We start from the raw sequence: 12,212 nt of genomic DNA, 5'->3' as shown, positions 1-12,212 counted from the left end.
CACAGAATATCATGGGAAAAAAGCACATTTGATAATAGAAATAAAAATAAAACTTTTTTTAAATGGTATGCACTATCTGAATCACAAAATATTTTTGGGGGGTTTCATATCCCTTTAAGGTTATATAGGTGATGTCTGGACTGTGGCGTTTGCTGGGCTGTACATTCTATTATTATGCAGTGTGTGTGAAAAAAATCACTATAATTCAACAGGATAAACAGTAGTCCGCTTACTCTTAAAGGGACAGTCTACACCAAAATGTGTATTGTTTAAAAAGATAGATAATCCTTTTATTACCAATTTCCCAGTTTTGCTTAACCAATACTGCTATATTAATACACGTTTTAGCTCTGTGATTACCTTGTATCTGAAGACTGCTCACTTATGTCAGTTTTTTTGACAGACATGCATTTTAGCCAATCAGTGCTGAATCATAAATAACTCCATGGGAGTGAGCATAATGTTACCTATATGACACGCATGAACTGGAAGTTTCTTACTGTGAAAAACTCTCAAAATGCACTGAGATAAGAGATGGCCTTCAAGGGCTTAGAAATTAGCATATGAGCCTACCTAGGTTTAGCGTTCAACAAAGAATACCAAAATAACAAAACAAATGTAATGATAAAAGTAAATTGGAAAGTTGTTTAAAATTGCATGCCCTTTCTGCATCATGCAAGTTTAATTTTGACATCACTGTCCCTTTAAATATAGAAAATACATTTTTACAAACATCACCTATACAGTATACACACACTGCTGTGTTTTTCAGTATTTACATCTTGCAAAAATTATATTTCATTCTGAATTACTGTACTAAATGTTACAATCTAATTATACAACCATTTTTAAAGGGACAGTAAGGTCAAACTGAAACAAATGGATTAGATAGAGCATGATGTTTTAAACAACTTTACAATTTACACTATTATCAGTTTTGCCAAGTTCTCCTGTTATCTTTTGTTAAAGAGTAATCCTAGGTAAGGTCAGGAACGGTCTTTAGCCATCTGGCAGCAGTGTTTGAAACAATGTTTTTAGCAATGTTATACATAGTCGCAAACAGTGCTGCCACAGACTGCTATAGACACGTGCACACTGCTAAGCTCCTATCAGCCTATCTAATTTTACTCTTCAACAAAGGATATCAACAGAACAAATCAATTGATAATAGAAGTACAATTTAAAGTTGTTTAAAATTGCACACTCTATCTGAATAATTAATTCTTTAATAGCACTGCACGTGCATTTGTATTTTTATCCATTTTTTAGCACATTGTATAGCAATGGCCTGTGCAGTCAGGTAAACTTTGCACATGTAATTATTACTATTAATCTTGTGCAACACATTTTATAGGAAGAGGTGTATTGATGCGCATATATACAGAGCTGTGCAGCTTTATAATGTGATGGGTATAATATACATTGGCCCACCATAGTGCAAGTTTACAAATAACACTGTAGAGCACACCCAGCCTCCAAGTGACAATGTATCACTGCAGTTTATTACACAATCATCTCTCAATCTTCTCCAGGTCTTAATGTGGCCTGCTGACCACCAAATAGAAGTTTCTGCATAAGATACCTGCATATGCCTTTAGGTACAACACTTGCCAATATGTTTTAAATGCAGAATAATGTGATAGTGAAATTGTCAATAACTTCTTAATATATACAGCAATGAAAACACTTGACTCAAAGAGTTGCATAATGTGTTAACTACACAATATTTCCTTCATCGCTGACAATGATTTTTTTTCATTCCCATTGTTGCTGCATTTTATACCCAAGGGATATGTTCCCAAATGGTATTTCCCCCCTTTCTCAAAATGCTCTCTATTTCCTTAGTACGTCCTTTGATCCCAGATGTTAATAATCCTACTTCTTCTCATTAGGCTTCTGGCACATTGTATGGGCACTGTCATGCTGTTCACAAGTGCATTTCATATATCATAATTAGCAATAAAACAGAGGAATTTACTCTTTCTAAAGACATTATACACAGCAGATAGATATATGGATGTGTCTTCAGGAGAGATATTGATTTTGACTTAAGTTGTATATATAGCTGATATGGCCCTGCCATAAATGGGAAAGGGGATATAACCAGCACATTACTCTAAATGTTTACCTGTTGGCTCCATGAAATTACTGTCCCAAGGGGGATGCAATCAGATGTACGTGAAGCTGCTATTTATAAGTATAATATTTCATCACAAAGCAAACAATATTTGTTATCATATTAAAATCTCATAGGACATTACTTTCTACCCTAGGTCTTAGGTTGTAGGCAACTGCAAAATATTCTAAAGGTCACAGGAAATACTGTTTTGCTGTTAACTCATGGACAAACAGGTAGTAATATACCTGCAACTAGAATTTCAAATCATGCTATTGGGAAAATTGCACTATATATTTACCAGTGTGTACAAGCTTGGAATAAAAAAGTGACAATTTTATATATGTTAAAACAATTACATTTGATATTTGCAATTTAATATATGTTAATAAATACTGGTATTTATAATAGTCTTGTTTATTTTGCTACTACTATGTGTTACTGCTAATAAAAACAGATCACCAAATATTTTATGGCTCTGGGTTTTGTTTGTTTTTTATTTGAGAGAGGTTTCTTACAACCATTATGATTGACTGGTTTTAATTACAATCTCCCTGTTTTCCTATTCAGCAGAAGGGTCAAAAACCAGGGATTGCAGCTCTAACCTTAATCTTGACAATGTTATTTGGCACTTGCTCTCTTTATCCCTATCTATTGTTTAACAAATTTGGGGGAGGGGTATATACAAAGACATAAGGTGTACCGCCTGGAAAAAAGCAATATAATTTAGTTACTTAGCTATACATGCACAGTTATGAGTCTATACTTAACCCTGACCATCTTTTATCCATTGGCTCTATAGCTCACACATTGTGTGGCCTGTGTAGTGAGCAAAGTTAACAAGCTAATTATTGGAAAGGATGGCATTTTAATTAATCCACATTTCAAATATAAAGCTAACTATATTCTGTTTAATATTTGAAATAAATCTTTTTTTTTTTTACCATTAAAATTCTTTAAAATGAAACCCTATTTTATATGACCCTTCCTTATAAAGACAACAGCATTACCCTGCTTGGTGTTAATCAAATCGGATAGATTCATAGGTAGACAGAGAGATGGTACAATGGATTGCTTTCTTTTGTAAAAAATCCCATTTTTATGTCACCTCAAAATAAAGAAATATATAAAAAAAAAAAACATTCTGTAAATGGACTCATGTAAAGTTTATTCCCTGGCAGAATATATATTTTTTGACATTATATACTGCTACAGTGATTTTTACTGAGTGTTGTCAGAAATGTGTCTGCTTCTCCAACACAAGACGGCCTATTAGCATAAAAAGCTCTACGACTTCTGGCATAAGGAGGCAGAAGCAGCAAGTGCAATCTCACGGTGGAAAGGGGGATTCCTATCCATTTCAGCGTTTTCTGGATGAAGACAAAATGCTCAGTCAAGTTACCAAATATAAATTATTCCCTTTCCTCACGTGTAAATAGTTAAATATTCACAGCCTGAGAATGGAAATCTTGACATTGGTTCCTGAACATTGAATGGTTAAAAGTGAAAATACATTGCAATGATTTAATTCAACTTTGTTTTTAAAATATATGTGTGTAAAAGTGTGTATTGCATGTAACGTGAGCGAGTGTGTGCACACGTGTACGTACATTTAGATATAAATGTAGTTTGCAGTTAGACTGATGATGGATGAGCGGACAGGCAGATAAAGAGGTACAGCAGTATTAGTTTCCTTACACATATATCCCTTGCAAGCAGACACTCAGCTGACACCACAACACACACACTCACACGCATGTGTTCCTGGGGGTTGCCCACAGTGGGAAAGCTCTGTTTAAAGTGAGAACCCAGATACACCCACCATAAAACCTGCTCCGACTGCGGACGTCACGTCGGAAATTTACCAAACCAAGAACGGGCCAACTACGCATAGAGTACAAGCCCCTACGGCCTCTGATTGGCCAGGGGGGCTGACGTCTGGATGACGTGTGCAGATTGAAGTCTGTGCTACTGTAAAAAATACGGTGCCCACATAAACAAAGGCACATTGGAGGGAAGGGCCAGTCTGTGCGGCTCGCTCACTCTATTGCTGCTGCTGCACCGCTACTCCCCACTTACAGCAGCAAGTTGTCTGGACTCTGGTATCTAACGCTCTGCCCTACAATGTGCAAACAGCTGGGTGCCTAGAGGTGTCTCCAAGTAAGTGCCTTGTCTTATTCTACTTATATGAATGTTTAACGGAGGGCAAGCCAAATATGCAGTTCATGGGATTTAAATCATTTAGAGTGTAGATTTTGCAGAACTTTAAAATGTTCTCTGTGATAGCAATATAGAAGACTTTTAGTACGGATGTACATATGTGTGTATATATATATATGTATATATCTGTGTGTGTGTGTGTATATATGTGTGTGTGTGTGTGTATATATCTGTGTGTGTGTGTATATATGTGTGTGTATACATGTAAAAGTAGGGTTGCTGTATATATTAGGGTCTCTAGTTTTTGTGTTGAAGATCTTTTATATATTTGATTATGAATTGCTTATGTAGAACGAGCTAGTTACTCCATAAATAACATTAAACAAACAATGTGGTGTTGGTTTGACGTCTCTCATTTGGGGATGATGCTTAATACAGGTGGAATATTTACCCTGCTTGCTTTGATGGGAGCTGATTTACGAGCTCCTGTGGCCATAGCATAGATAGAAATAGGTAGTGGAAACTGTAAGCCAAGTTAATAAAAGTTACGTCTAGTGTCTTTATATTGTCATATTATATTAAAGAAGATATATATATATATACTTTTTGTTATAAAGATAAAATAATTATGCTGAAGTAAAATTCTAATTTCTTATAACTTTAGGTCACATGGAAAATAGCTGATGAAAGAAGCTAATACAATGTCACTGAGAGTTATTACTTTTAATTTCATCTATATATGCGCACCTGTGAGACAGGTGTATTCGTTTTCCACAGAACTATACCTATACAATACCGAAATGTTTCCATTTTTTATTTGTTTTGGAAACATTTATTAAATTGTTGATCAGTGTGGATGCTATAAGGCCTTCTATATGATATTAATATATGTGACTTGCCAGATATGAAGGCAATTGTGTTAGATGATTAAATGGACAGAGACAACACGTTTATAGTCAAGATGAACTTTAATTTGTTTCCAAGGAGTAGAGATGTTTAATAGCCATAAATCTTGTAATGAGTTCTGCCCATCTATTAAATTGCATATAAATCCTCACTTATACATATTTAGTGGAAAAAAGTTACGTACTCTATTACACTTAAAAGGCCCTTTGTTGACTGTTTTTTTCTTTACAGATCTAATATATCAGTGGTTAGTGATTGTGTACAGATCAGTGACTGGCTGCATTAATAAAATGTTTTTATATACATTTCTGTTTCAGAAATCTTTGCGGTCAGACTGGGTTCTAGCCTGAGAATTTTAAATCTTGGAAAGTTTGTCCTAACCAGAATTACAACACTGTCATCCTTTACATTCATCGAAAAAGCCTGCAGTCCGGCTGAAGGTTTGTTCTATTTATTTTATTTTATTTTTGGATACAATATAATAATGGTAAAGGGTGGCTGTAGTATACAAACTTAGCACTTCAATGGATCTATTTTGTATTCAATTAAATTATTATGAAAATAAATTACTGACAAGGCGAACAAAAAGAAATTGGGTTATGGCATATGATGCCAGTATGTTCAGATTTTGAAAGTGTGCAAACTTCAAAACAAATAGTCTAAAATAGAATTAGCATTTAATTCTATAGTAAATCCCCTAGATATAGAAATGAAACAACAACTTGCAAGCAAGTTTTAAAATTGGGTGAGAACGTGTCCAATTGAACAGTATGGGTATCTATTAAATTGTTTCATTTACAGCCATGCCCTGTGTTCAGGCTCAGTATGGGTCATCGCCTCAAGGAGCCAGTCCAGCTTCCCAGAGCTACAGTTACCACTCATCAGGAGAATACAACTCCGATTTCTTAACTCCAGAGTTTGTCAAGTTTAGCATGGACCTCACCAACACTGAAATCACTGCCACCACTTCTCTCCCCAGCTTTAGTACCTTTATGGACAACTACAGTACAAGCTACGACGTCAAGCCTCCTTGCTTATATCAAATGCCCATCTCTGGTCAGCAGTCTTCTATAAAAGTTGAAGATATACAGATGCACAGCTACCAGCAACACAGTCATCTTCCACATCAGTCAGACGAGATGATGCCACATTCGGGCTCAGTGTACTACAAATCCTCATCACCCCCAACATCCAATACCCCTGGTTTCCATGTTCAGCACAGTTCAATGTGGGATGACCCTGGCTCTCTTCACAGTTTCCATCAAAACTATGTGGCCACCACCCACATGATTGATCAGAGGAAAGCTCCTGTGTCCAGACTTTCCTTATTCTCTTTCAAGCAATCTCCTCCAGGAACACCGGTGTCCAGTTGTCAAATGAGGTTTGATGGCCACCATGTATCCATGAACCCTGAAACATCAGGAGCCCATCACATTGTAGATGGACAGACTTTTGCAGTACCTAATCCCATTAGGAAACAGGCAGCCATGGGCTTCCCTGGGCTACAGCTTGGACATGCTTCCCAACTCATTGACAGCCAGGTTCCATCCCCCCCTTCAAGAGGTTCTCCATCAAACGAGGGTCTGTGTGCTGTATGTGGGGATAATGCAGCTTGCCAACACTATGGAGTTCGTACATGTGAGGGGTGCAAAGGGTTTTTTAAGGTGAGTGTACAGAATGCATCTTAAACTCTGCTTATGCAGCACGAAACGTTGTTTTTTGTATATTTTCCTCAAATTGATTCCAATTGGACCTATCAATAGAACATTTAATTGAACATTTGCGCACAATTAATTTGTATGCCCTTTATAATAGATTTATTTTTATTGCTTAAATCAAGGAATACATATTGAGTAGATTCTGGTTTGCCAGTGCTTTGAGCGTCGCTCAGGGTATTTTTCTCTTGCAGGGAACTTGAATTTAGTTGAGCATTTGTATTTGCATGTGCTATAAACAGCCTTCCCCTTCAGATTTAAATTGGTTAGGACAGAGAACCGTGTCTAAGCTAACCAAGTGGAACAGAATTCCCTATGGTAAAATTAAGTGATCTCTTTATTTCACCATCCTGATTGAATAATCTTATCATTTGAAATAGAGAAGGTCTCTAAGGAATGTAAATAATATGAATGCCCACGGATTTGTATTTACTGAATGTCTACTTCTTCTCTTGGCATATAAAACACAGCTAGAAGCTGCTCAAATGTTAACGCTATCCATTTTCTTCTGTTAAATGCCCTGGAAAAAAAACCAAGCCGCTCTCATACATTACTCTCATCACCAGAAATGTAATGAGAATTAACAGATCACTTCTAATTTTGTCTCTTTTTCTTCTGTCTTTCAGCGCACAGTCCAGAAAAACGCAAAATATGTTTGTTTAGCAAATAAAAATTGTCCTGTTGACAAACGACGCAGAAATAGATGTCAGTACTGCAGATTTCAGAAGTGCCTTGCAGTTGGCATGGTCAAAGAAGGTACATCCCATTACAGCATTCATACAAACATACATTGTGTATAGATGACTTGTACGTCTATCTATCTATCTATCTATCTATCTATCTATCTATCTATCTATCTATCTATCATCTATCTACCTATCCATCTATCTATCATCTATCTATCTATCTATCTATCTATCTATCTATCTATCTATCTATCTATTCTTTCATTTATCTATCTATCTATATATCTAATCTATCATTTATCTATCTATCTAATCTATCATTTATCTATCTATCTATCTATCTATCTATCTATCTATCTATGTATCTAATGTAAACTAATATATGGATGTTGTTTCTATATATCTAATGATATCTATCTATCTATCTATCTATCATCTATCTATCTATCTATCTATCGTAACTAATCTATCTAATGCTATCTATCTATCTATCTATCTATCTATCTATCTATATCTATCTATCTATCGAATGTAAACTAATCTATGTATGTTGTATCTATCTATCTATCTATCTATCTATCTATCTATCTATCTATCTATCTATCTATCATCTAATGTTATCTATTTGTCAATCTATCTATTTTGTCTATCTATCTACAAAAAATAGGTTCATTACAGCATAACTGTCCTGGTGATATATATGTATAGATAAAATATCTTGCAAACTACAATACACTAGTGATTAAGTTTATATGTAAACAGTCTACCACTCCATGCAATCACCTAGTGTATTTAATAACATGTGTAACACGTGATTCTAAACTGGATTATTTAAACCATACTTTAGTTAAATAACCAGCTTTATTGTACACTTTTAAATAGATTCTCTGTCTATAATCTTCGAATTGTGTAAACCTTACTGTCTGCATATTTCGTTTAATAATAAAGCCAAGTGTATTTGCATAATAGCTCATTACTCTTAATGAATATAATCAGTTTAATAATAAAACAGTGTATTTACATAGCCAATAACTATGAATGTAGTGTTAATACTTAAGTGAGCTGGTTTATTGTGGGCATCATTTAGTATAATGGATATAAGATAACTGCAGACTTACATAAACAGGGCTTTGTGGCACAGTATGCAGTAAGAATGTGAGTGGGCACTGAATCTTGGACATCCTGTTTTTTTTCTGCTTCTAGTGGTTCGCACAGACAGCTTGAAAGGTCGAAGGGGTCGTTTGCCGTCTAAGCCCAAGAGTCCCCAGGAGCCATCACCACCAAGCCCCCCGGTGAGTCTGATCAGTGCCCTAGTGAGAGCTCACGTCGACTCCAATCCAGCAATGAGCAGCCTGGACTATTCCAGGGTAAGTGGGAGACTGGGCACCAAATGACAGCTGGAAGCTAAATCTATGTGGCCCTTCTTTATCCCTGGTTAATTTTGCTCATTTGGAAATGCTACCAGTGCACTGAAGTGAACATGAAAACTAATTTCATGACTCTCTTTCATATTTATTTTTATATCCTGAAATAAATAAACTTTACAATGCTGGATGATTTGCACATAATTTTAGATTAAACTTTAGTGATTGTGCACGCGCCTGAAAATCATTCTGTATAGCTTTTTACTTATCATTTGTAGCTATAGCTTTTTACAATTATAAAATTGCAACAATGTTTTATATATATATATATATATATATACATATATACACACACACACACACACATATATATATATATATATATATATATATATATATATATATATATATGTGTTTTTAAATCCATTTAACTAATCTTCATGGATAATTCAATGTAAATTCTTTATGGCAATTATTTTGATAGCGTTAATTATTATGGAACATCTATATTTCTTACTGGTCAGACAGATTTTAAATTGTAATTAAAACCAAGCTCCCTACTATAAATGAGGTTAGCAATTTCACGGATTATAGAATTTGAAAAACCTCATTAAATGTTATATTTTATTATGTATTTCAGTTTCAAGCAAACCCAGATTATCAAATGAATGGGGACGACACTCAACACATACAGCAATTTTATGATCTTTTGACTGGCTCTATGGAAAAAATTAGAAGTTGGGCAGAAAAGATCCCTGGGTTTTGTGATCTCCATAAACAGGACCAGGATCTCCTATTTGAATCAGCTTTCCTTGAACTTTTTGTCTTGCGATTAGCTTACAGGTAATTAACAAATTAGGAGCTCTTAATTGTTATATAAGCAACTTGATTTCAAGGTCAATTGATTTGCATTTTATTGGCTCTGCAGTAATTACTAGTCTCTTAAATGCCTATGTATTATTCTCATACTAATTAGTTTTTTTTTCTCTCTCTCTTTTTTTTTCTTTTTAATTTGCAGATCTAATCCAGCCGAGGGCAAACTTATTTTCTGCAATGGGGTTGTACTGCACAGGTTACAGTGTGTCCGTGGTTTTGGGGAATGGATAGACTCTATCGTTGATTTTTCTTCCAATTTGCAGAGTATGAACATAGACATTTCTGCTTTTTCCTGTATTGCTGCTTTGGCCATGGTCACAGGTTAGTATCTCAATAGAAGTCATAACTAGAGACCTTTTTGTTTATTGTTTAACTGGATCAAACAGTACCAATATTATCTCTTTCTTCTTATTTACAGAGAGACATGGTTTAAAAGAACCCAAAAGAGTGGAAGAATTGCAAAATAAAATTATAAACTGCCTCAAAGACCATGTAACATTTAATAATGGTGGATTAAATCGTCCAAACTACCTTTCAAAACTTTTGGGGAAGTTACCTGAACTCCGCACCCTTTGCACACAAGGGCTCCAACGCATTTTTTACCTGAAACTGGAAGACTTGGTACCGCCACCTGCAATTATTGACAAACTATTCCTGGACACATTACCTTTTTAAAGACAAACCTAAAAAACATTTGCAAACATTTAAATGGACTTGAAATAAATGAACTATTCCTGGCCAAGAGACTGGACATGTGAGCAGAAGCAGTTTGGGTGCTATGTTGCCAGCAGACACTTATAGCTCTTAACCAGAAGGATAAATGGGCACTTCAGTCCCAAGACTTGAGGGAAATCACTTGCCAAATACAGTGCTATCAACATGTTTATTTTTATTATCCGTCAAAATGAATGATGAATAGAAGGAGCAACAGTTGAATATAGCAAACATGATCTAAGTAAAAATAAACAAAAAGTATTAAGGTGATTCACCATAATAAAGACTAAAGTTTTCTGTTGTAAAAGGAAACTGTAATATAATGTAAAACTAATTGTTCAGTGGAGTGGCATGAAAGATGGAAGGCATAAAAAAGAAGCTTGTATATGTATCAAAATACAGTTTAGCTATTTTTAATTATTTTGTGCCTATTTATGAATAAATATTAAACAAAAATCTACAAGCTGTGTTTGCATATACGAATTAAATACCAAGGAATTAAACACAAGTAAATGCATAAAAATGAAGCATGTTTATACAGTACTAGGTCAGAAAATGCTATAGACAATTGCTATTTAAGTAATGTCTATGTTGTATAAATATTAAATCAGACACTATGTAGTCTGTTAGATTTTATAAAATATTGGTAGTTATTCCAGTTTAACACTTTCTCAACTGTATAAAACGGGCACAAGTATTACTGAATATAATAAATAACACGACAAAGGGACACATTGTGTTTGTAACACTGTCCAACATTCCTTGTTTGTAAGTGTTGTATGTACTGTTGATGTTGATAAAAAAGGTTTATATCTTATTTTGTGGTCTACTGCTAAATTAAACTTGCATGCAACAGCTTTTAAACGTTTCCAGAGTGCTAAAGCATTATCACTGGGAATTACTAAGCACTTTGAAATTTTTATGTCTAAATTGTCAGTTAATATATTATTTCATGTTTCAGTAAAATTTGTAATATTGCCATATTCTGTATTATTTTCCTTTGTATATTTCAGTATGGCACGTTACAGGTCACTCACTGCCTTTTTATATGGTGTATGACACTTTAGATTATTTTTTATTTTTTTCATTTTTTTTCTGATCATAATTTTATTTCTTTGAAAGAAAGAGCATATTAATGTTTACAAAAATAAAACACGCAAAAGATATATTTTGTTTATTTTGTATTTAATACTTAATAAAAATTCACCTTTTCCCTCCAAAAACACAACAAAAATGAAAGCACATAATTTGAAAATGTTAATGTAGTGCACTGCTTGTATACAATTTGTAGTACATTTATTTTGTTTTTAGTACCAATATTATTTATATATCTGATAAAAATCATAGAAAAGTATTCTTATTTATATATACAATTCGATTTTGAATTATATACGGACGATTTGTTATATACAAAGCTATTCCAACTAAGTAATATTCCAATATATAATTTATTTTATGCAAAAGCAAGAGAGTAATGCACACATTATTATTTACATATATATATATATATATTGTTGCAAATGAAATATATATTTTTTTAATTTAAATATTTAAAGCAATCCAACATTACATAGAATGTAATTATTTTTGTCATATAAAAGTAGAAAGTTTTTAATGCTAACATCTATCTATCATCTATCTATCTATCTATCTATCTATCTATCTATCTATCTAT

General features: G+C 34.0%; 1 protein-coding gene across 3 annotated transcripts; it reads left to right on the top strand.

Annotated features, from left to right (window-relative positions):
• Positions 1–4,142: 4,142 nt before the first annotated feature.
• Positions 4,143–11,630, top strand: NR4A2 (nuclear receptor subfamily 4 group A member 2). Of its 3 annotated transcripts, none has more exons than XM_053689933.1 (8): positions 4,143–4,276; positions 5,500–5,622; positions 6,162–6,846; positions 7,524–7,653; positions 8,787–8,950; positions 9,588–9,790; positions 9,966–10,144; positions 10,242–11,630. In XM_053689933.1, exons 3-8 carry the CDS (start codon positions 6,175–6,177, stop codon positions 10,496–10,498), a joined length of 1,605 nt encoding a protein of 534 aa, XP_053545908.1. In that variant the 5' UTR covers positions 4,143–4,276; positions 5,500–5,622; positions 6,162–6,174; the 3' UTR covers positions 10,499–11,630. The 3 variants fall into 3 exon arrangements, with proteins under 3 accessions (XP_053545908.1, XP_053545903.1, XP_053545898.1); XM_053689928.1 differs by having other exon boundaries at positions 5,984–6,846; positions 8,787–8,875; XM_053689923.1 differs by having other exon boundaries at positions 5,984–6,846.
• Positions 11,631–12,212: the final 582 nt, after the last annotated feature.

Source organism: Bombina bombina, chromosome 1 (genome assembly GCF_027579735.1).
Source record: "Bombina bombina isolate aBomBom1 chromosome 1, aBomBom1.pri, whole genome shotgun sequence".
NCBI classification, from domain to species: domain Eukaryota; kingdom Metazoa; phylum Chordata; class Amphibia; order Anura; family Bombinatoridae; genus Bombina; species Bombina bombina.
Note: the sequence above shows the minus strand (reverse complement) of the source record. Positions and strands in the feature narration are given on the sequence as shown.